This window comes from Sturnira hondurensis, unplaced genomic scaffold, assembly GCF_014824575.4.
Source record: "Sturnira hondurensis isolate 20B ecotype Veracruz unplaced genomic scaffold, ASM1482457v3 Scaffold0021632, whole genome shotgun sequence".
Lineage (NCBI taxonomy): Eukaryota > Metazoa > Chordata > Mammalia > Chiroptera > Phyllostomidae > Sturnira > Sturnira hondurensis.
In genome coordinates this window covers 3,998,892-4,023,364 of record NW_028094263.1, presented here as the reverse complement: position 1 = coordinate 4,023,364, position 24,473 = coordinate 3,998,892, and the positions used below count along the sequence as shown (strand labels likewise).

Here is a 24,473-nt window from a genome sequence, read left to right as displayed (position 1 = left end):
CCGAGTGCGAGAAGAGATGTCCCCACCCCACTCCCTGCCAAGGCTCCCACGGTTGGCAGGCCACCACCCTCTCCCTTCAAAAAAGCCAAACAAAGCAGGATGTCTCGATTTTTTTTTTGTAAAACATTCTTTTATTAAAAGAACAAGTGCTGTTTACGAACTGCCCTTCGTACAAATAACATCCGTTATACAAAGATACAAGATCCGGGTTATGCACAATTCCAGGCTTAGAGGTTGCGGGGGGTGGGACAGGCATCGCCTTTTGGGTTGAGGATATAAAGGAGGTTTTAGAAAGAATGATAAAGGAGCCCTGGGTTTGCAAACCATGGCTTCCCCTCCCTGCTCCCCTAGAGAGGGTCTGCTACAGCGAGACAGGCTGGGACGGAAAGGGGGCGGGTGGGCCAGGGTTTGGGTCTCCCGCCCTGCCACCAAGTCCCAAGTTGGGCTGCAGGAAGCAGACAAAGGGCAATGAAGGCACCCCTCAGCCCCCAACTTTTCAGGAGGTCGAGTCAGAGTGGTCAGGAGCTAGACACTTTTGGTCTGATGGATGTCACTGGCCGGAACCAGGTCCCTGGGCCCCACCTGTCATCAAATTCCCAACAGCAAGGACGTTCATCCCCCCAGACACCTCTCCCCTGGAAAATGGGCTGGGAATCAGGGGAACTGGGAGCAAGCCACCTACCCCTAACTCTGGCCTGCTGCCCACCAAGGAACATGTTGCTGGAAGCTGGCGGGAGGGTAGGCAGATTGTGCCTTTGAAAACTTGTCTGCTTTTCCAGTTTGGGAAAGTATGAAGATGACTCTTTTTCGAGCTGGCTACTGGCTCTCTCCCCTCATCTGTCTAGGCCCTCTCTAGGAGAACTCTCCAGAACTCAGAGCAGGAAGGGCAAGGGTGCTCTCAGCGGCTTCAAGGTAAGGGCTCCTGGAGGCAGTGGAAGACCCAGGAGCCTGAGGGAAAAACTCACACAGGAAACTTTTAAAAAGCATCCCTTAAAGTGGCATTGTCTATGGAGAGGACCCATCAGCTCTGAGCTGAGGCAGTCGATGTTGGATACCCTCCCACCCTGGGCACACCCCTGCACTCACACCACACCACACCACACACACACACACACACCCGCATCCACACCCAGGCGCTGCAGTGGAAGGGGAGGGCAGAGGACCAGAAGGCCAGGGTCCAGAGGGCGGCCCTGGCTCTTCCTGAGCCCCTGCCTCTCCTCAGCGTGAAGGTATCACCTTTGAAAGAGGAACTGGCTCAAACGATCCGTACAGACAGGTCCCTTCCGGCTCTGACACCCATGCACCAGTTGTTGCCTGTGACCTTGAGGCCAGGCAGCGGCTCTGCACACACACCCAGCTCGCATTTATTTCCAGGCTGAGGGTGGTAACACACAGAGCTCTCAAACTTCACTTCTGCCCTGCAAACCACATCCTTCCCCTCTCCTAGGCAGAGTGGTCTACACACTTGCATCCCTTCCCATTCCTCATCCAAACTCATCCTGCAAAAGGGGACTGAGTCTGGGAACAGAGGGTTAGATCAATATAACCATTTCCCCTACACTGGGACCCTGCTCCTTCCTGAAGATCTCCAGACCTTTCTTATTACAAAGCTCCCTGAAAGATGAAAAGGTACTACCTCCCTCCTTGCCCCACTCCTACCCCAGGGATAGCATCAAATCCATACTTAGCCTAGATCTTCAAATCTAACCTACCTGCTGCTGCCCCCAGCCTGGGGAGAGCTGGGAAACACGGACTCCTGGAGATGAGAACCCCAAGCTCTCAGGTGCAGGGAGAGAGGAGGTCGTTTCCAGTGCACTAAATCATTTGGACCTCTCACTCTCTGCCACAGCGGGCCTCGGTGCATTTACTTCCCTCGCCCACCCAGAAACGGCGGACTTCAGCTCAGAGTGGGTGGGTCTCGGGCAGGGGCACGGGTGTGAATGAACAGCTCTTTTAAGAATCTCTGAAGGTTTTTTTTTCTTTCAGTGATTTGGGAGCGGTGAGTTAGATAGCTTAATAGATGAAGATTAATAAAATGCTGAATTCTATCATTTCTTTCTAACTGATATTTAGCATTAATAAAAAGTGAGTATTTTTGAGGTCATCACAACTGCCTCCCCCCCCGCCCACCAAGCCCTTGCAAGTGCCTAAGAAATTGCCTCTGAAGGATTCCCACCCCCCTATTATCAGTTCCCTAACATCTTACAAAGTCTTATCAACAGTCATATTAATATTATTTTCAGTTATCAGAAAAAAACCAGTTGAGCAGCACAGGCAAAAATATATCTGCACTACATTTCTGTCATTGCCAAAAATATACACATCTTCTTTTCTTTATTAAAAAAAAAAAAACCAGCAACAACAAAAACCCAAACAGAAACACACACACACACACACACACACAAAACCCACACATGCAAAGAGACTGACGAGACAGGAGCACCAGGGAGAGCTGGCAACACCTCCTCCTGGCGCCGACCCCAGTGCAACGGAAACAGACACAGGTCTCAACCCTGCCCCTCTCCTGGCCGCCCCACAGGCCCCCAGGCCTTTGCCACCAAAGGCTCTGGGAAGGTGGGGACTTTTTAAGGTGAGAATTAAAGTGTTGCCCACTATATCCTGGGGGAAATCGCTGGTGGGTGAAGGGACAGTTGTGAGGTCAGCGTAAGCGTTAGTCTCCCCTGGGTGCTGGGGGTAAGGTGTGGGAAGTAGGCGGTCTAATTCTGGGAGGGAGGACTTCCCTATGGTAAGTGACTTTGCCCTCCCTTGCCCTGTACCCCAATCCCTGGGGCTCCCCTTGTGCCAGGGAAGAAGGACCAGCTATCAGTGGGGAAGAAGGAACTCTGAGGGGCCACTGAGACTATTTGGGGTCTCGGGAAGGGAAGGCAGGACATTACCCTGATTCAAAGCCCTCAGCCCCCAGTTACTCTCCAACACTGGAGTACTGTTCTGGGTTTTGTTAACCATCCATGCCCTGCAAAGGGACCAAAGTTGGTGAGGTGGGGAGGGTGCAAGTAAGAGCTGGAAGACCACCCTCTGAGTGCTGCTCCTTTCCCTGCCCTTGGCTGCCCAAGGTGGAGGGGGAGACAAGACAGACAGACAGACACACACACACACACACACACACACACACACACACAGAAGCTCTCTGAGTCAGGCAGCTAGCTCCATCTCCCCACCCTCGGCACTCCTAAATCCAATAGTGCAAAAAGGGGCAGGGTGCCCAGGGGCTGGGCCTCTCCCTCCCTGCCCTCCTCCAACCCATCACTGGGCCCCCTCCGCCCCAGAGGTGGGGAGGCTTGGACTGCATCTGAGGCCATCCTGCCCCTTCCTTAGCCCCCCAGTCTATGGGCTTTTACAAGCTCAGCTTGTGACCCTTGCTGGGGGGAAGGGGACTGGTGAGAAATAGTCCAAGGGATCCCTCCTGCCGTCTGCCAAGCTGGGCAGACACTGCGGGTACAGTAGGGCCACCGCATCTCCCACAACAGGTTTCTGCACAAGGGCAGGCCCAGGGCCTGTCCTCCGCTTCTCCCACTCAAGTGCTGATCCGTTTTATGTGGGGGGGGTCCAACCACCCCCCACTCACACCACAGCCCACTGTGCCCTCCAGGGGATCTCAGCACATTTGCTGAGAGTAGGTGGGCTTGGAGCCTGTCCTCCCTCTGAGCTCCCCACAAAGGGTGAGGGCAGTGGGGTACAGGGGCCAAATGGATGGGGCCCCCTCTTGGTCTCAGTCCTTAGGACCAGGCGCACCCCACACTCCCCAGGTCTCAGCATGTGCTCTGGGCCAGGACTCTCCAGTGTCTGGGCGCAGGTGACTGCTCCAGGCTAGGGTCCCCTCAGACCAGGGTTGCCCCTTCACTTTAGGGGTCAGGAGGGGTGTGGGTAGATTTAGCCTTTTTCCTGGTTGGCTGAAGCTCCTTTGTCAGTGGTCTGGAAAGAGAGGAAGGGAGGCTGGGGGTTTGGGAGGTGTCTGGTGCTAACACCACCTGGCTGAGAACAGCTCCATGAGTAAGGAAAGCATTTGCAGGAGTCAGCGTAAGCGCTAGTGAGGGAGCGAGGTGCAGTGAGGGAGTCCGGCTGAAACTCCTGGGCCTGGGCTCTGGCAGGTACACACCAGCCAAGAGTGTGTTGTGTTACGTGTCGTCCTGCACAAGGGTGCCTGGCCAGGCAGACACCCTGTGCTCTGTATGCCCTCAGAGGGAGAAGAGAAGGCCTTTCTGGAAATGGCCCACCCAGAGCGAAAATGACCTTTTCTAATTGGTCTTCCCAGAGGAATGCTGTGTTCTAATTGGTCCCTGATCAGAGTGCATCTTCCTTGGATCTGCAGAAGTGGTACCCATGTGCTAGCAGAGACGCTGGGTCTGGAGCAGGGTGCTTTGCTGACCTATGTGCCACTTCCTTCCTCCTTCTGATGATGCATCTCATCTGATGATGTACCTTCTGATGTTCCACCCCTGCCCCTCCCGGAGAAGGAAGACAGGACAGCCTCGGACCCCTTACTCACCCCTCCTTTGGGGCCACCGCCACTGCTGTCCGCCCCGGACAGGCTGAGGAAGGGGTTGGTCTGAGCAGTCAGCACTGGAGGGCCGCCGGCTGCGGCTACTGCTGCAGCCGCAGCTGCTGCGGCCATGAGACTTGTGTTGTTGCTGAGGGAGGGAGCCACCAGGGCTCCTGCGGGCAGCAGGGGTGGGGCAGATGCTGTGGGCAGCAGGCCAGGAGTGCCAGTGGGCAGCAGTGGGGTGGAGCTTCCTGCTAGCAGGCTGGCCATGGGCAGCTGGGAGCCCCCAGCCATCTGCAGCCGCTGCAGCTCCCGCTTCTGCTGGATCTGCTGGATCATTTGGTAGACAACGGTCTGGTGCTCCTGCAAGTGGGCCAGAATGCTCGCTGGCCAGCAGCCCCCAAGGCCAGCTTGCCCTGCTCGGCCCAGGCCCCATCCCTTCAGAGTGGAAGCAGGAGACAGTCAAGGTTCTCTCATCTCCTACTCCCCACTCTAGGCCTCAGTCTCCCCACCCGGACACGGAAGTGGCTGCACACTATCGGTGTCCATTGAGTGGGTGATACTGGTCGGGCACAGGGTGTTTAATATCCCTGGCCCCGCCCTGCTCCCTGAGTCAGTTCCTCGGTTGCTATGACGATGACAAATGCTCCCAGGGGTGGTAAGACCCCAAATTGAGAAATACTAAATTAGGTCAAGTTTTCAACTCCCCCTCTTTTTTTGTTCTTTTTTTTTTTCATTTAAAGATTCATTTATTTTTGCTTTGAGCAGGCAAAGCATTTTCAAGTAATCTGAAAACCAAACCAATATATTAAGTTTCACCTTAGGAAATCTTGCTTCTGCCCTCGTTCTTATCTGGCCCCTATAGGTCACCAGTTGAATTGGTTTCTTGTCTCTTTCTAATGTTTCTTTATGTGAAAATGATTTTTTAAAATGTATTTTCAACTCCCCCCTTTTGAAAGGCACAACTTTCTCCAAAGGAGATCTTAGCAGAGCCCAACATAAAAGGCTGACCCACGAGGTGCTGCTCTGGTTGAGGGCGTTACCTGCTCAGCCGCCCACCCACACAGGCTCTGAAGGCCCCCCACCCCCACAGACCCTTAGAGCTGGGGTGGGAGATGCTTGAAGGCAGACGGCTAGCACGCATCAGCGCTGCTACAGCATCCCCTCCCCAACGCCTAGGAGGCCCTTAGAGCAACCCTCATCCTCCTCGTCCCCCTCATCCCACAGGGGACACTCCAGTCCCACTGGTGCAGTCTCAGCCCAGCCTGGGGCTGCCCTGTTCTGAGAGACGGGCAGAGCAAGGCCCTCTGCCCCGGGCCGGTGGACTTGGAAGGGAGGGCGTTACCGGGGTCAGTTGTGGGGAGGCCAGGAGCTGCTGGAGCTGCTGGAGCTGCTGCTCTTGCTGCTGCAGGAGGTGTCTCTGCTGCTCCGTTAGGCTGGGCAGGGGGATGAAACACAGACCATGGGGGGGGCGGGCAGGGAGCATGCCCCCCAAGTTCCCAGACTCCCTCAGACCCAGGTGGAGAGAGGTGGGGATGTGCGATTTCAGAGGACTAAAGGCAACAGACTGAGCTCAGGGAGTACAGCGGGAGACAAGCTAGAGGGAAAAACTCCCCCAGAAGGAAGACCTCGACTGGGGTGTAAGAACTAAACGGGCGCTCCAGCCCAGACAGCTGCTATCCAGAGGCACTCCCTCCGTCGCACACCTAGGGAGCACCTGGGGCCGAGAACCGACTAGATTCTCAACCCTGTACCACTGGAGGACTTTTTTCCCTTGGGGGACTGTGGATGTTTGGGGTGAGTCCCTCCCAGAGCTAGCCTCCCCGTTCCGTTCCCCAGGCTGAGCTCTCCCTCACCTGTTGAGACAACCTGGCAACTGCAGCGTAGGGGCCCCACCAGCCTGGCTCAAGCCTGCCGGGTTGGGGGCAGCAGCCCCATTCAACCCTCCCAGGAGCCCATTGAGGGGCAGGGCCCCGCTGCCCGCCAGCCCCCCCAACAGCCCCTCAGCCATGGGCATAGCCCCCAGCCCCGCTGCCCCTGGCGCCCGGCCCAGCCCGTTCTGTGGCTGGGGCGGGAGTGGGGCAGGGGCCCCAGGCAGGGCCAGGGGCAGGGTGGCAGGGCTCTGCTGGAGCAGGGGCAGCGGTGGGGGCGTGCTGTGGAAGGACAGCGACGAGCTGCTGCGGCTGGGGCAGCCTGAGTGTGGGTCCTGGGGAGGGAGGGGGAAGGCAGCGGTCAGAGGGGCAGGGGGCCAGCACGGTCTCTCTGGCCCCCGGCCCAGCACCCACCAGCATTGTCACAGAGCACAGCCACCCCACCTCACCCCCGGCAGAGCCACCCACGAGGAGAAAATGAGGCCCAGGGATTAAGGCTGAGAAGCCTACATGTATCTTCGCAAATTCTGTTTACAGACCACTTCCTGGGGGCCCAGCACCCCTCACTATCTTTGTTTAGTACTAAACATCAATAGTGGTGGTGAGCACCTGGTGAACCAGAACCGGGGTTCAATGCTTGGCCTGCACTATCTCGTTATTCCCATCTCACAGGCGAACCACTGACTCTTAGACCAGGGAACCGTAGACAGCTAGAGCGAAAGGCTCAGGTTCAAACCCGACGACCACGACTCTGTGGCGTGGGCAGCTAGCTTCTCGGCCTCCATCTACGCACTCATAACATGGGGTGAGGGTTGGACCTTTGCCACAGTGAAGACTGCACACACCAGTGCTTTAAAAGTCTCAGCACGGGACATGACGAGCGGCAAGTGTGCAATATACTAACTAATGTTAGTCTCGATGGCGGTCATTGCCCAAGTCCCAGGAAGTAGTAGGGAGAACAGGAAACTAGGTTGCTGGATTTCAGCGCCACCCATGATGCCACAAGTGACAGCAACCAGCACCAGTCACACGGTGATTCTTCTGGGTGAGGCACTGCAGTCAACCCTTCCCCAGGACTCCTCAGAGGCCCTCCCTAACCAGAAGAACCCCAACTGCCATTCTTCCTCACACGGCCTTCAAATTATTTGCTGCTTAGTACTTTTCCCTCTTTGCAATTATTGTCTTCTTGGACTTAGCTTATCTTCAGGAGCAGGACTAAGACCATTTTGCTCAATTGATTGCTTTGCCACTGCCTGGCACTAAGTAGACACCTCGTAATTATTACTTATCTAACAAGGAAGGGATGATCAATCAACTCATTGCTCAGCCAATCACTTCGCTGTAGGGACTTCACTAGCTGTAGGGTGGTGGTTGGGCTGCGAGGCCTTTGCACCTCCCCTCTTCCGCTCTGCCCTAGTGCCCCTCCCCATGGTGCCCACCTCGGAGGACGTGGACAGCGAGTTGTCCAGGCCGAGACTGTTCTTCCCTGGGGGGCTCTTGCTGGTGCTCAAGGAATCGCTGCTGCCGGCTGAGGGAAGGGGATCAGGAAAGCAGGTCAGGGCTGACATCCAGGCTTGTTCCAGCTGCCCAGCAGAGGCCCCTACTCCAGGGCTGGGTGGGCTCCTTCTACCTTGGGGAGGCAGGCCATAGGGTCCAGGGACAGGGCCATTGGCTGCAGGCAGGACGGCAGGCAGGGCAGGGAAGGGCACAGAGAGCTGCACATTGAGAATCTGCAGCCGCTCCTTCTTGGCCGTTAGGCTCAGGATCTGCTCCTGAAGCCGCTGATTTTCCTTTTGCAGGGCGTGCAGCGCCTTCAGCATCTCCACGACTGCAGAGAGAGGACCAGAGTGCCTGAGCCCCAAGGGCTAGCAGATGCTGGTAGGCTGGGGGCGGGGTCAGAGGGCCGAAGGCGGGGCCGGGGGAATAAAGGGCGGGGCCGGGAATCCCAGTGAGTAGCAGCAAGGGTGAACTCGGAGAGGCGAGACCTGGGCAGCTAGAGGTGTAAGGACAAGGGGTAGGATATGAAGCTCTGTTGGAGGCTTTGTGATTGAGAGGGAAAGGGAGGGTGGAAGTTCAGGCTTAGTGAGGCATGGGCCAGAAGTCCAAGGGCCAAAGGCAGGCCCAGCAGGGGTGTCCAACCTTTTGGCATCTGGGCTACACTGGAAGAGTTGTCTTGGGCCATACACTGGGGCCATACACTGTTAAATACACTGGGACATGTAATCACAAAAAAACTTCATATTTTAAGTAAATTTATGATTTCATGTAGGGCTGCATTCACAACCATCCTAGGTTACCTGTGGCCTGCTGCTGCAGGCTGGACACCCCTGAAAGGGTTGGGGGGGCAGGTACAGTCTAGCAAGGGTTAAAGGTGCAACTCTTGAAGTTGGCAAGAATTAGGACTGGGACAGGGCCAAGGGGCAGAACTTCGAGGACGTTTGGGGACCTCAGGGGTAGGCGTGACCAAGTCTGGGGGTCCTCGAGCAGGTCTGCCAGCCCTGAGCCACCCCTTCTCACTGTTGACGCCAGCCTCGCCGTCCCCCTGCTTTTCCAGCAGCTGCTCCATGTTGGTTGTTCCAGGGGCCGATGGGTCTAACTGGCCACCCACACAAGGTGCGGACGCTGTCTGGTCGAAGAGTGCGGGAAGGCTGCTGATGGGGGACCTGGGGTCAGAAGAGAACACCCAGCTCAGGTTTACTTTACGCCCCCAACTCCAGTCTCTGTTCCTCCCCTCCTCATCTTAGGGGTTCCAGTCATTTTCTGCACCCCACCCTCTCCAGGAGCCCGCTTCAACACCCCCTCCTGTTGGGGTATCCCTCCAGTCCCCGCTCCCAGACCCTCCCCCAAGCCACCGCCAGCTCCCTCACATGGAAGACAGACTCTCCTGGGGGGAGGTCCCCCGACACCGGAAACTGCAGTCCTCCAGGTCTGGCTCTTGGAAGGAGAAAGGGGGCAGGGATCAGGGAGGGGTGAAGGTGCCAACTGGCCTCAAGGTCCCCACCTGGGGAGTGGGTGTGGGACCCGGAGCCTTACAGCAGACCTCTTTCCCAGGACCTCCCCACTCCGCCGGCAACTGGCGCTGAAGCACAGGCCTGAAAACCCGCTCCTTGAGAGGTAAAACCATGGGTCCAGTCCCCTTCTTTTCTCCAAGCACAGACTCCTGCTGCCCCGCTACTTCCATATCCACCTCCCCATTTCTCTCCTGGAAGCTTAATGCTGTAGGAAGTTGGGGCCTAGACAGTACTGGGTTGAACTTGGACCTGATGCTTGCTGTTAATTTGGGCTTGAAACTAACCTCTAAAGTGATTATGATTAAAATAGAGCAATAGCCCTGGGTGATGTGGCTCAGTGGATTGAGTGCTTGCCTGTGAACTAAAGTCACTGGTCTGAGTCCCAGTCAGGGCACATGCCTGGGTTGTGGGTCTAGCTGGGGTGTGAGTGAGACAACTGATCAATGCATGTCTCACTCATCCGTGTTTCTCTCCCTCTTTACCCCTCCCTCCCTTTTAAAATATTTTTTAAAATAATGTAATAAATATGAAATGGTAAGCCGCATGCAGCAAGCCCTTAATGGTTGCAGCTACTGTGGTTTTTTTAAAGATTTTTATTTATTTATCTTAGAGGGGAAGGGAAGGAGAGAGAGAGAGGGAGAAATATCAATGTATGGTTGCCTCTCGTGCATCTCCTGCCAGGAACTAGGAACTGGCCTGCAACCCAGGCATGTGCCCTGACTGGGAATCGAACCACGATACTCTGGTTCGCAGGCCTGCGCTCAATCCACTGAGCTACACCAGCCAGGGCCCAGCTACTGTGTTTTATATGACTTAATATTCATAAACTCACAAATTAGGTGGCAAAACCCTTGACTGGGCCACGGAATGCCGGTTTAGGTCTTTAATTCTGAATTGGACTGTCTCCTTAAGGTCTACCTGAACGGGTGACTGGACAGCAAGCCCTACCCCCTAGCTGGCCAGGTGGTATCTCTGCACCAATCAGTTCTCTGGGGGTAGATTTACTCCCCAGGGAGAGGGTGGGGCCATAGTGCCCCTCCCCTCCAACTCCTGCAAGGAGAGCAGGTTGTCCTGCTGGTGGCCGCGCTGTAACCCCTCACTCAAACAACTCCCTGAACCCAGCCTGCAGCCATACTGTGGCACTGGGAGAACTGGGGCTGCAGTGAGGGGCCAGAACTTGAGTGCTGGCCCTCTTTCTGCCTAATTCAACTGCCTTGAGTGTTAACCCATCTTTCTCCTGGAAGGTGGAGCACTAGAATTCTCACGTCCTACTCCACCCCTCACCCGGTTTTACCCTGGAAGTGCACCCTGATTTGCTGTGTGTGAAATTGTTTGCAGAGGGAGAGCAATGGCCAATGGGAAGGAGCAGCCAGAAACCCTCCTGTCCTTTTTGGGGGAGTGACATGCAGGTGATGGGTGCCGCTCGGGCCTTAGGGAAGAAAGGGGAAGGGGGTCAGAGACTCACATACCTGTGTGGCTGCTCTCGGCCTGGGTAAGGAGGGGGTTAACGACACCCATAGGGGTTCCAAAGATGTGGGCAGAAGGGAGGCTAAAGGTAGAGCCAGCCAGAGAAAACACCTGAGGGAAAGGAGGCAGAGTCCAGCCTGGCGGTTATTCTCGGGTCTAGGGCATAAGTGTATTTAACGGGTGGAGGGGACCAGGTGTGCTGGGGAGGAGAGAGGACCAGAGAGGGAGAGGTTCGGGTAATCAAGGCCAGTATCTCAAATTCCCACAGAGGGCTGGGGTCTTGGGCAGCCTGTCCCCCACCTGCCCAGGGTTGGAGAAGCCCAGGAGTTAAGTCCTCACCTGAGTGGTGGAGATAGAAGCAGAAGAAGAGGGGAGGGTGCTGGTGAATGGGGAGCGGCTGAGCCGGGGCAAGGCGGAGGTCCCTGGGGGCCCCAGTAGGCTGGAAGACAGGGGGGTGCTGCAGACAGCTCGCAGCATCCCACCACCGTGGGAGATGGGGTCCTTATTACTGGTGTAGATGCCTACGTGCACAAGGACACAGAGGGAAGCATACAGGGACCCCCAGCCCCTCCAGTCCGGTGGCTAGGGGAGCCCGTCCCCCCGGAACACTCCCCTAGATCTTGCCACACACACCAAGTCTGACCTTCTTGCCAAAAAAGGTGTCACTTCTTGCCTGAGTGGTACCTGCTTGACCTGTCTGCTCATTAGACTGCCTTGCTGGGCCTGGGGAATCCTCTCTCCTATAATCCAAACTCTGTCCCACTGACGATCTGACTCGCTTTCTCCTACTGCAATCACGCAGAAGATAGGTATGGGCAAGTGTCTTAGATGGGACTATCACTTCCATCCTTTGTCTCTGTCCTTTTCCTTCTAACTACAGATTCAAGACTCTGTCCCATCATTAGACTGGCTGGGCCCTCAGGTGCCCTTCATCCCAAAGAGTCACTAACCTGCCCCTAGCAGGGGGGACTCCAGGCTCAGGCTGGGCAGGCTCCCGGAAGGCCCAAAGGTGCGGGAGGCCAGACTGCCCAGGCCGGAGCTGACCAGGGAACCTCCTGAGAAGGGTGAGGCGGCAGTGGCAGTAAAGCCAGCCAGCTGGGCACCAGGCAGGGAGGGGGCAGGTGGGGCCCCAACACCCTCCTCGGTCCGGCTGCCCTTGGGACGGCCTGGTCCATGTCGGCTCCTCTTGCTGGCTTTGTGCTTCTTCTCCTTCAGGCCCATCTCAGGGGTCTCCTCCGCTGGTGCAGAGGCAGCGCTCAGTGTGGGCATCCGCTTGTGGGTGCCTGCTGAGGTCCCGGACCCTGAGACGTGGGGAGACTTATAGTCCCCAGGGGATGGCGCCCGGGTCCGGCCTGAGCTGGAGGTGGTGGTGGAGAAGCGCATGATGGGCCCAAAGCCAGAGAAGACCACCTTCTGCTCAAAGAGGTCAGCCTTGGGAGGCTCGGGGGCTGAGGGAGAGGGCGGAGCTGAAGGGGTGGGGGCCGTGGGCTTCGAGTACTTGTCCTCCTCTGGCTGTTCCAGCTTGGGGAAGGCAGAGAAGTCAGGGGAGCTCTGTAGGGACGACACTGCACAGAGGGAAACAGAGTTACAGCTGGACCGCAGGCCCCCCACTTCCTCCCGCTCCTGAAGTGCACCAGTGGGAGGGAGCTCTGGTCAGGGGGTGGGGAAGCCTGGTGTCCTGTCTCAGCTCGGCCACTGTCTTTGTGTCTTGGGATGGGTGAACCCTCCCTCCCCCAGCTTCCCCACTTATGATAAGAGGGAGGAAAGCAGGGTTCCAGCTCAAAGGGAAGGGTTGACGGGAGGGTTTGGAGAAGTGTAACTTGGTGGGGATCCCCCATCTTTAACCTGAACCAATTTAAAAAGCAAATAAGATGCAGACCAATATGCAAAGGACCTTGCCAGAAAAGTTCAGGGACAAAGGCTGTCCCGTTCCCAGCCTCCTCCAGGAGGCTCACCTGCCCACACTCACCTGCAGGCTGGAAGGGCCCCCCAGAGGAGGAAGAGGAGGAGGAGGAAGAGGAGGAGGAGGTGGAGGTGAAACTGCTCACACCTTTCCCACTGCTCAGCTTCTTCCCCTTGTGACTCAGGCTATGGCTGGAAGACTTTTTCCCCTTTGAGTCCCTGTTGCTCTCAGAGGTCTCCTGAGTGCTGGCCTCGTGGTGGGAGGAAGAGGAAGCTGAGGAGGAGACCTGAAGGATGGGGCAGAGAGGAAGGCTTGAGACGTGGGGGTGCAGCACAGGACCTGGGGCCCTGCTGGGAGGGCCCAGAATTAGCTTCAGGTGGGACTTTTGGGCAAGGAAACGGTGGTGAGAGCCCCTAGACCTGGGAGGTGGGCAAGCAGCTATGGAACTTCCAGGTGTGAGCAGAGGTGAGCTATCTGGACCCAGGAAGCTGCCTGTCCTTCACCTCAGGTGGGGGGAGAGGTGCACACGGTCCCAGAGTCTGTACCGATATCCCTATTTTGCTCGCTCATTGCAGAAATACTCAGGCAGGCCCCAGAGGACTGGGCTTATGCTGAAGTGGCGTGGGCAGGAAAGAGGACTGCCCTGGCTGCATCCTGGGGCCCTCCAGCCACCGCCACCCCCTCCCTGCTCACACCAAGTTTCAGCCATCCGGCTGACATCCTATTCCCTGGCCACTTCGTGCCCCTCCTGGACAATCTGAGCCTGCAGTGCCTAGCCCTCTGCTGGGGAGCCTGTTCTTACACTTCCTGGAAAACTTCTCATCCTTGGAAATCCAGCTCAACAGTTCCCTCTTTCATGAAGCCACCCTGGACACCTGGGATGGAACAAGTCCCTCTGTCCTCATTTCCTGACGCTGTGTACACACATCTACCATGTCAACAACTGCCACACTGTACCGTCCCCGTATCTGGGGTCCCCAGTAACTTCTCTGAGGTTGGTCGGGCAGGTGCTGGAGGAGGATGGGCTCTGGCCAGCTCTGCCATTCACTGCCATGTTTGTGTCGCATGCTCTCCTCACCTCACTGAGCTTCAGGGTCCTTATGGGGCTAGTTATGCCTGTTTGGGCAGTGATGAGGAGCCCAATGCTAGATGCACAGTGTAGGGTGAAACCTGATGATGACTCTGACGGCCATGGCTGCTACTGATAGACTGCAGAGACAGTGTCTGTGGCAGTGAGGAGTCCAGGCCCTCGGCCCAGACTGCATGAGTTCAAATCTTGACTCCACCACTTACTAGCTGTGCATTTTGAGGCAAATTACTTAATGTCTCTGTACCTCAGTTTCTTCATTTATTAAACAGAGGTAATAAAATACCTTCTTCACTGGACTATTTTGAGGACTAAATGAGCTAATCCCTACACACCCTGTAGGTGCCCCTATTCTAGAAGAGAAGCTGGCGTGTGGTGACTGACAAGAGCTTCGTGTCACTGCAGGGAAGGCGCCCCTCCTCCTGGTGGAGAGGAGGTGCTCGGTAAGGGTGGGCCACACCAGCAAAGGCGGGGGGGGGGGTGAGTGGGGGCGAGAGCCACCCTGCACTGCCCTCCCTGGGGGGAGCCCTTGTCTCCTCTTCCTCTTTGTTCTTTTTAACAGCTGGAGTTCTGAAGGGAGCCAGATGTGGTTCTGGGAGCAAGGGAGGAAAGGGGCTGGGGGAGGGGTAGCTAAAATGCTAGGGCGGGTGAGGGGGGATGGGCAGGATGCTCCAACTTGTCCAAGGGAACACCCAGCCACTGGGGGTCTCCTGGGCCTTTGGTCTCCACCTGTCCGCAGGCCCCAGGGAAAGGTTCAAAGGACAGAGGTGACAAGCTTTTCCAGGTGAGTCCTGGGAAGCAGCACAGGGTGAGGCTGCTGGGGCATCGCCACAGCGTCATCCCCTGGAAACCTCACCCGAGCCTTCTGCTAAGATGCCCGGAGCTCTGCCAACCTCCCTGGGCAGTGGGGATGAATGGAGCAATAATTGCGACAGGAGGATGCGGTTTCTCCAGGCCCCTGTGCACCTTCCCTGGGGAGGACAGGCTGGAAGGAGGGACGGAGAGAGCTGCTCTGGCTTGGATTAGCGACTCCCTGGCCTGCCATTTGTTTATCCAGATGTTGCCCATTTCTGGAGACAGGCCTGACACACCACGCCCCTCCTGGGAAGGTGGGTGAGCAGGGGTTCAGGGTGTTGTCGGGGGCCTGCCAAGGCCACGATTTCAGCCCCTTCAACATGCACAGAGGAGGGTTCTGGTTAGGTCACAGGCTATGGGTGTCTCCCTGATGTGGGGGTGAGGTGCAAAGGGAACATGCCCCAGAGCTTGGAGCACTGGCCTCACAGACAAGAGCCCGGTGCCGAGGCTCCGTGTCCAGACGGAGGCTGACATGAACACCTGGCAGCCTGCAGACAGGGGGGTGACCCCCACGCCACCCCTGCCCTCCTGGTTGGTTGGTGATTGTTGGGGCTGAGAAGTAGAGGGGGTTGAGGTGGGGAGTGCACCTTAACCTCAAGCTATGAGTGGTGCCCAGGTCCTGGGCTCACCGCCCCCCTCGCCCCCTCCCCCCCACAGCTGTGGCCATCCCTCCTGGGCGTGCACAGCAGTACCTTGTCGGCAGTGGGGACCACAGGTGGGCTGAGGATGCTGGAGGGTGACTCAGGCCGCTTCTTGTGCTTCTGTTTAAGGCGTTCCTTGTCCTTTCGACTCTGGGGAAGAACAGATGACCAGGTATTAGTGTTGGGGGGCACCTACGGTAAAGATGACATGTGCACGTGCGGAGTGGACCACTCTTGAGATGGGCCCTGGGGGCATCTTCTCTGCCTGCAGAGGGCCTGGGAGGCTGGCTGGACAGGAGTGGCCCGAGCACGTTCCTCTGAGAGCCAGCAGCCCCGTATCCTCTCCACCTGCCGACGGCAGCCTGTCCCGTCATCACACCAGTGAAACAGCACCACACACACGTGAGCATGCACCTGCAGGGGTGCCCACCAGGGACTCGGAGCTGTGCAGGGGGGTGGGAGCGTGGTGACATGAGACATGAGGGGACGCAGGCATGCACACATAAAAAGTGGGCTGATACAAGGCTGGAGTGTGGGGGTGTGCAGGGCCATGTGTGTGGGGCTTTGGGGACACTTGCTTCGTGGGGAGGTTGCTGGCAGAGGCACACAGACACAAAGAGCCCAGGGGAGGCCCGGCCCTCACCTCACCCTGTGTGGTCCTCCTGTGTCACCATCTCAGCCCCCTCCCCTCAGTGGCCTCAGAGAAAGGGAGGGGCAGGCCCCAAGGCCTTGGGGGCACCTTGTGGCCGGGTCTTGAAAGGTGTGAGTTTGAGAGTGTATGCAAGACAGTGAGAGGGAGATTTTTACCTTCTTCTGTCCCCTCTCATGGTGGGAAGGGTGCTTCTCTTGCTGGGTAGATGGTGAGGCTGACCGGCTCCTCCGGCCTGTGATGAAGCTGCTGCCACCGCCCCCTGTGCTGCCGCCTCCTGCTCCTGCCCCTGCCCCTCCGCCTGCCCCACTGCTGCTGTGCCGGGAGGTCTTCTGGGGAGAGAATTAGGAGGGGTTGCCAAATTCTCCTCTCATTAGCTTAGAAAAAGGTCCTTGAAGGTGAAGTGATCCTGGGGGTCTGTCCCCCTGTCCTGCCTGTCACTGACAGGACCCTGTGTTCTTAACAACGCTCTGCCCCACGGAAGGGCACTCCCTTGGCTTCCCCCAGCTTGTCCGGGGCACAGACTTGGCAACTGAGGCCCAGAAGAGATAGGGCTGCTTTGGTGACAGCAAAGCGCACTGGAGGTAGGACCGGACCTCGCCCCTTGCTCTCCACCCGCCTCTTCCCATGGCGCCCTCTTGGCCCATGGCAGGCAGCCTGAAACACGGCCCACCTCTGCCTCATTTCCTGGGGTAGAGGATGTGCAGGGGACCCTTGTGGGAGCCCTCCCTCCTCTGCACTCCACACTCCATCCTCCCCACAGGACACTTCACCCCAGCCATCAGCCCTTCTCCCTCGTTCCTGCCCCCTCCCCGCCCCCCACCAAACACAGTGGTCCCAAAGGACAGTTGCCCTTAAGAAGGGGGAAGTAAACATCCACAGCAAAAGCCCAAATGATCCTCATGCTGCCTCTCCTCCCAGCCAGGGCCTGCTCCTTCCTTCCCCTCACTGCTAACAGGCCCCCCTGGCCCAGCCTGATGGCTTCACCTCTCCCAGACTCGAAGCTGCTCCAAGGTCACCCACTGCCCCCACCCGCCAAACCCCAGGACTGATTTCAGACCTGGTCTGACCCAATCGCGCCCCTGGGCACTGCTTACCACGCCAAGCTCTTAAGACTCTCCCATCCATGATTCCCTTCACAGCTGATCCCATCCTACCCTGGTGGGCACCTGGGGATTCTAGCACCGGCCTTATATACCTGAGACTGGCACTGTCACCCTGCCCAGGGGGTCTGACAGCCACCAAACCTAAACATTCCCACTTGGCACCTCCTATAAACCAAACCAAGCTCCCTACTTTGTCCTAAGTTGTCTGCAAACTTGAAGCTAAGGTGACCATACAACCTGATGTGCATCAGGACACAGCTGGACATGCAAGGGGCAACTACTAACAAGTACACCAGAACAACAGACACACACTGAGACTGTCCAGGGTAGCCCAGGGCAGATGCTAGCACCACACAAGCCTGCTGCACCCATGTCCACAGCTGCCCCAGGCACTCAAGCCCCTCCCCCACCCCCACCCCGAGAGCTCAGATGCCATATACTGTCCTCAACTACTCCTTCTCAGCTACCCGCCCCCACAGGCAAGCCTACCTAGCAATGTTCTAGAGTCCAGCTTCATCCCTCCATCCCCCCCACCCTGCCTTCTGCAGCTGTCCCCTGGTCGCCAGCCTCAGGATCCAGCTTCCCAGTGCCTGCCAGGGTCATCTTCCCTACAAACAAATCTGATCATGTTTCCCTCCCGCTTACAAGCAACCTTACAAGCCCGTGGCTGGGGGGTGAGGTCCAAGCTGCCATCCCTGTCAGGCCTCAACCCACCTCTCCAGGACACCCCAAAGCACCTGAACACACAGGTCTCTCCACACACGAGGGAGCACCCCCTTTCCAGCCTCTCCTTGGCCCCCTGAAGCCTGGGTGAAAGGCAGCCCAGCTGTGGCCCTCATCTCCTGCCTCATCCCCACAAAAACGCACTATCCTGCTGCTCCCAGAATTCTCTCCCTCCCCTCAGGACCTGGCCCATTCCGGTCTCTCTTCCTGGGGTTCCTTGCTCTGTCTTTGCTCGGTAGGCTCCTGCGGAGCTTTCGACCAAACTGCCTATTCTGAACTCCATACATGCTGTAAGATGAGTTACATATTGGGGTGGGTCTTACTTTACTCATCTGTAAAATGGGAAAATACAGTACATCTAGTTCTTAGGGTTGTTGAGAGGATCATGCAAAATAACCCACGTGAAGAACTTGGTACAGAGGTCGGGCACAGTGAGGCCCCCCTCCATCACATGTTGGATTTTCCTGTTCCCACCTCCATCAGCTTCTATGCTGCCTCCTTCTGGAAGCCTCCCAGACGGACAGGCAGGGTCTGAGCTCCACCTCCTAGGAGTTAGACTGCTTGGTCTAACTCTGATGCGCAATCCTCGGGCTACACTTCAATTTATTCCTCATTCAGTGCAGAGCTCCTTGAGGGCAGGGACCAGGTTCCCTCCACCCCCGTCTTCTCTGCACGAGGCAGCAGCCTGGCCCAGTGCCCACGCCCTGTACACCGTGCCTGGCTAACCCGCTCACGCCCAGGCAGGTGAGACTCACCATCTTGCTGAAGTGGTATTTGCAGTAGCCGCAGTACTTGACATTGTCGACCTCCAGCACTTCTTCCTCGCAGAGCAGGCCTGCCATTTGGGCACTAACCGAGAGGGGTCAGCCTGAGAAGGGTGCAGCCACAAACCAGACCAGCCTCCTCCCTTTGACCCTCCTGAACCCCGCCGGGGCAAAGCCAAGACCATCCAAGGACTGCACTGTCATGACAACCAAAGACAGAGCAGCCAGGACGAACCCACTCGGCCGCCCTCCCTGGTAAATCCCGGAGGGGGTTGGTACAGCAGCCCTGGGACCCCAGACAACTGGAGCGGGAGGCATGGGGACAGGCAGGGGACTCACCAGGTGACATGGAAAGCTTGTCGACATCCGTGGCGGTTACAAGTCATGCAGGCTCCCGAGGCTGCTTTGCTCTCCCGGCCCTGCTCCTCGCAGATGTAACACGTCTACGGGACACAGCGCAATGGTCCCCTCCTCCCTCCCACCTAAGAGACCCCTCACTCCCATCCTCTCCCTATTAACCTGGGTCAGCGCCAGCTAGCAGAACTTCCTGCAACACTGAGTGTTCTACACCGCACTGTCCGGCACAGCAGCCGTCAGCCACATGGGCCATTGGGCACTTGAGCTGTGGCTAAGGAACTGAATTTTAAATAGTATTTCACTTTAACTAACTTACACAGCCACATGTGGCTGATGGCTAATGTGACAGAGACACAGTCCGTGGATGGTGAGCCCTAAGAGGCCAAGGCCTGTGCCCGCCTTGCTCACTCTTCCCGCCTCTGACTAGAAGCTGGAGCTCATCCTCCTCCAGCCTGGCTCCTCCTCCTCCCCCAGGCGCCCCCGCCTAAATTTAAAGAAAGCCCCCTACGAGGCGGTCCTTATTTCAGTACCGTGTTTTCTCCACAGCCTTACCACAAACTTTATTCACTTTATTTGCCTGTTTATTGACCTTTATAGTTTCCCCATACAAGAGTGTGAGTTCCACAGGGTAGGAAGCATGCCCATCTCGAGCAGCACTGAACGCTGAGCCTGGTGGTACCTTGCCCCGGGTGTAACACATAGTAGGTGCCCGGTGACACCTCACCCTGGTGTAACACACAGTAGGCACTCTGTAAAGGGTGTCTAGGGTGGGAACAAATGAGCTGCTCGCCCAGGTCTGCCCTCTGGCGGCACCTGAACCCCAGACCGTGAACGTGCTGTCAGTGAAAGGTGCCTGCTCACCTCCTGAGTTCTCTGCAAGTGGCTGCTGGGCAGCATCGAATTACACGGGACGGAGAGAGAGGTGGAGGGACCCAGGCAGGGAGGGGCACGGGGGGGGGGCACAGCAGGGGCCGCTGACCTTGTTGAAGCGATCGTGAGGCACGTACTGCAGCACTATGGGCTCCATGGTGAGCACGTTGGCAAACTGCACCTCAGGGATGTAGAGGGCACACACCACATGGGCCCAACCTGGGGTGGGGTGGGGCAGGCCGGGGCTGCAATGGTGAGCCAGGACGGAGACCCCAACCCGCACTGCCCACACAGCAGACAGTCCCCTCCTCCGTGGCATTCCCATCAGATTCCAGTGCCAGCTGGGAAAGGGAGATGAAACACACACCCCTGTCCCCCCCCCCCACCAACACACGCACTTTTAACACACACCCACTCCTGCCTCCCCAGACCCTGCTCAGGGGACCTTGCTGACCTCAGCAGATGAGGCCTGGAGCTCAGGGCCCGCTCACCTCCATTGTCAGTCCTCTTCAATGCCCCGTCTTTGTGTGGGCACAGCTCACACCTCTGCCAAGGCAAGGGGCACAGGGACGGAGGGGAGCTTTTTCAAAAGGGGGTGGGGATCTGCTGATCTGCCCTTCCCAACACATTCAAAGGGTCCCAGGAAGAAATAAGCTGTCTGTGGGGGAATGAGTTGGGGTGCAGAGGGAACAGGACTGAGCTGGTAAGTGTTGTACATGGGTGATGGGAACGTAAGGTTCCTTGTAGTATTCCCTCTACTGTTATACGGGATGGAAATTTCCCGTAATAAAAACTTCAAACAAACAAGCAAACAAAAATAAAAGGCCCCTTGCCTGAGGTAGGGCAGAGAAGAGGGTGAGATGGGGTTGGTGATAGTGTGCAGGAAACAGGAAGTCCTGTGTGACAGTCCCACCCCAGTCTCAGGCTCAGAGTCCCCTACCCTAACCAGGGGAGGTGCTCAGGTGTATGGTTGGGGGAGGGGAATCTCAAACTCACCACCCTGGCTGCTCGCTCCTGAGATTCACATTTCCGGCAGAACCAGGGTCCAGTTGGCACCTGCACGATGCCATAGCAAGCTGGGGGTTGGGGAGGAGAGTCAGGGAGCAAACCTGTCAACAGTGGCTTTCCCCGCCCCGAGGAACTGGGGAAGTGAGGTGACTCTAAAGGACTAGAGACACTTCCAGTAGGGGGGGCTGCTCCCCTGTCTGGGGGCTCACTCACTAGCCAGCAGGACCATAAGTACCCAATAGCGTACAGGCCAGCCTTCAACCACACAACCAAACACTCCAAGCAAGGGCAGGAAGTCTGAGTCTTTGACCTTAAACTCTACAAGACCCTCCCCATACCCTTTCAGGACCTGCTTCCCAACTTTTGCCGGAGACCATCAGAACAGAGAAAACTAGAGGGACATTACAACAGTCAAACGCGTTTTTTTTGTTGTTATTGGGGGGGGCATTTCTTAAAGGGCCAGTAAGGGAAAGTTGGGACTCCAAGGACCTCATCTTCAGCCTCTAATGGGGCAGGTCAAAAGTGAAGGCTGAGGACAGGTGCAGTACAGGTAACCTATAGGAGAGTGGCGGGAAGAGCCGACAGCGACAGCATTAAGGGTTGTCCCGGGAAGGGGTGGGGGCAGCTGGCTGTGCCAGACAGGCGGGAGATGCCAGCCTGCACCCTCGGCAAGATTCCTCAAGGAGTTAACTCCCGAACCATGTGCTGCTGGGGGAAACTCCAAACCTCCCTCTTTTCGATTCCGGCCCCCTGCACAACCTCTCTCCTATCCGCAGCTCTTCCTCGGAGGATTTTAGGAGTCCCCTCTCCCCTGGGACCCTTCTCCTCTCTTTCCAATACGCTCCTCCCAGTATCCGGAAGCGGGAGGGGGGATGACTCCCCCTTGACCTCTCCCTCTGGGGGCCGGGACCAAAATAACCCGGCAGGAGGGGACACCTCTAAGGTAAACATTTTCCCAATAGCCCCAACACTGACGGTGCGGGGCTCGGATAGTGCACTCACTGCCCCCTAGACTGTCTCCAAACTCACTGAACTTGGGGTGGGGGGCGCGGAACTGGAACAATAGGCAAGAAAACAATGCCTGACCTGGTCCTCCAGGACAGGGCGGGGGGAGCCCCAGACGCCTCCCAGCCCTTCAGGTGGGGTGGGGGAGGGGCACCCGAGCCCCAGGAGGTCTCCGGAGGGCGCGGCCCAGGGCGCCCAGCGCACGCCGTCCCTGGGGTCCCACCGCCCCCCGCGGGCCACCCCCGTACCTTGGTGGACAGCCACGCTGCACGCGTGCCCATCACAGTAGACCAGCGGGTTCTCGGCCCAGCCCCTCTCGTCCGAACATACGCAGCAGCCTCCTACCATCTCCTTCATACTCCCATGAGCTCCCTCCGGGGCTGGGGCGGGTAGCCGGCCGGCGGGGGTCGGGGGTCAGGGGGGGAGGGAGGGAGCGGGGGGCCGCGCGCCTCCTCGCTCCCTCCTCCTCCTCCTCCGCCGCCGCGGCTTCTTTTCTTTGCCTCCTCCTTCCTCCTCCTCGGCGTCCTCCTCCTCCTCCTCTTCGCTCGCTTGGTCTGGCCGCCCCCCCCGCCGTGCTCTCGCCCTCATGCCCCGACGGGCCCCCCCGCCCCCCAACAATGAGACCCGAGCGCCGGGCTCACCCCCTCCGCGCCGCGCGCCCAGCTACCAGGGCCGCCCTGCCGCCGCGCAACCCGGGCCGGGCGGGGGAGGCGCCGAACGGCACATCGCGGGCGCCCGCCCCGAGCAGCCCGCTCACGCACCGCCCCCCCGGCCTCCCTGCCCCGCCGCGGCAGCCATGGCCGCGCGCCTCCGCTCGCTCGCTCGCTCGCTCCCGGCCCGCCAGCCGCCCGCCGCCCGCCGCCGGGTAAAGTCTTAGGTTCAGGGAACAAAGCCTGGCTTGGTAGGGAGCTTTTCGCTCGCTCGTTCGCTCCACGCGAATTTTCCCTCATTCTTTCTCTTTCTGTAGTTCTTAGTTGGCGCTCCTGAGCCCTCCCTCTGCCGGCCCTTCGCCCTCGGCCCTGGGTCCGATTCTTCAGACTCCTCCAGGTCTTCGTTTCTGCGGCTGTTCTTCAACCCCAAGGAAACTTGGGAGTGGAGAGCAGGGGCAGGGGCGCTAGAAGAAGCTGGAGCGACGGGAGTCGCTCACCCCCTCCGTGTCTGGGGGCTCTGTGGATGGCCGCCTGTGCGCTCTCTCCCCGGAGGTCATTCTGGAGGGTGGACATTCTAACACGCACACGCGAACAGTTGTTCATTCAACAAGTATTTATTGAATGCTGACTTTGTGCTGCCTCTGGGTAGAACGGGAAACATAACAGGTATTCCTGCCCTCGGGGAGCTTCCGGTCCAGCTCAAAGACACACACATCCGGACGCACACGGACTCATATAAACCTTAGAGGCACACCTAGGCACTCAGACACACTAACTCCCAGCCTCATCCAGCCACACCATCTGTCCCTCCCAGGGAGATAAAAACCCCAGGTCCAGCACAACAGGCGCGCTTAGAGACCCACGCGAGTTAGAGACTCACCCCTCACAGACAAGTTACACTTGACCTCTAGGCATGCACACAAGCAACACAAAGTCACACACAGCACCTCCCCAAAATGAAAGTCCTTGAAATTGAGTTTGGGAAGAAGTGAGGGGGGGTCAAGCTAAAGGCTTCATCCCCAAGATCCGTGTGGGCAAGGAGGACGAAATCTGACCACCCCCCCCCCCCGCCCAACTTCCTAAAAAGGGGTGGTGGACGCCTGCAGAGACCAGAGGTCACACTCCCTCATTGGGAGGTGGTGTGGCGGAGGAGAGAAGGGGGGGGGGGGGGGGGGGGGGACTTCAGCGACACTTCAAAGACCTCTCGGCCAGGGACGCTTCCTGCGGGGGAGGGGCAGACGCACTGTAGAGGGGAAGACCCGCAGGGTACAGAGGATGGAAGAGGTTGCCCCCCCCTTCCGCGCACTGGCCCCCTGGCCAACTCTTCCGCCGGGACCGCCTCCTTTTCACCAGCACCTGTTCAACCGGAACATCAAGGGGCCCGGGCCCGCCACCACCCCTCCCTTCGCGTCTATTTAGTACCTTTCATCCGGGAAGGGGTGGGGTGGGTGAATCCCCGCCCTGGAGTAGGGAGTAGGGAGGGGGAGAACTTGTCCTTGACCTGGTCTGTGGCGTCAGGGATTTACTCCCTTAATCCTGGCAAAACTGGAGTTTAAGACGGTTGGGGAAGCTGAGTTCTGGGCTGCAGCCACCACCTTCCTTTGCTCCAGCAGGGACCCAGGAATTCCGGAGGGCTGCCAGGATGAAGAGGCTTTGTCTAAACGGGAGGGGCAGGAGGAGGCCCGTCTCCGCCGCGTCCGTGCTTAGGGGAGGGGGCCGAAAGCCAGGGGATTGTCGGGGGCCGGTCCGAAGTTTGGGATCGTTGCAACGACTGCCACGCGCGAGAATGGTCCGCTTTGTGAACTTCGCTCATACGAAAAGTTAAACAAGGCACAGACGGGAATTCTCAAGAAATTACCTTTACTGACAGGAATAAAACTTAAAGAAAATTAAACGCAAAAATGTCAGCCCTAGCCATTCGCCAGTTTCGGAGTATTTGAATATTTGCTTTCGGGACCGACGGCGGCAGAAGTGGCCGCAGTTTCGGGGTTTCGCGGGATGAGGG

General features: G+C 57.8%; 1 protein-coding gene across 2 annotated transcripts; it reads right to left on the bottom strand.

The window, feature by feature from the left end:
* Nucleotides 1–119: 119 nt before the first annotated feature.
* On the bottom strand, nucleotides 120–22,591 carry MLLT6 (MLLT6, PHD finger containing). 2 transcript variants are annotated; one of them, XM_037033362.1, is made up of 20 exons: nucleotides 22,067–22,591; nucleotides 20,802–20,881; nucleotides 20,297–20,351; nucleotides 19,915–20,024; nucleotides 18,918–19,021; nucleotides 18,570–18,663; nucleotides 16,144–16,314; nucleotides 15,388–15,486; nucleotides 12,901–13,039; nucleotides 11,801–12,415; nucleotides 11,190–11,371; nucleotides 10,853–10,961; nucleotides 9,240–9,306; nucleotides 8,890–9,035; nucleotides 8,003–8,200; nucleotides 7,812–7,900; nucleotides 6,358–6,707; nucleotides 5,847–5,937; nucleotides 4,508–4,864; nucleotides 120–3,933 (listed from the first exon to the last, which is right to left on the bottom strand). In XM_037033362.1, the coding sequence occupies exons 1-20, from the start codon at nucleotides 22,173–22,175 to the stop codon at nucleotides 3,892–3,894; spliced, it is 3,207 nt and encodes a 1,068-aa protein (XP_036889257.1). In that variant the 5' UTR covers nucleotides 22,176–22,591; the 3' UTR covers nucleotides 120–3,891. The 2 variants fall into 2 exon arrangements, with proteins under 2 accessions (XP_036889257.1, XP_036889256.1); XM_037033361.1 differs by having other exon boundaries at nucleotides 16,144–16,317; nucleotides 22,067–22,590.
* Nucleotides 22,592–24,473: the final 1,882 nt, after the last annotated feature.

Excerpts from the sequence above, each read along its gene's own strand:
- MLLT6 (XM_037033361.1), bottom strand. The coding sequence starts at position 22,175 with ATGAAGGAGATGGTAGGAGGCTGCTGCGTATGTTCGGACGAGAGGGGC. Across the intron at positions 20,882-22,066 it reads CAGCGTGGCTGTCCACCAAG|CTTGCTATGGCATCGTGCAG; the intron begins GTACGGGGGTGG and ends CCCAACCCCCAG. Across the intron at positions 13,040-15,387 it reads TGGTCCCCACTGCCGACAAG|GTCTCCTCCTCAGCTTCCTC; the intron begins GTACTGCTGTGC and ends CCCATCCTTCAG.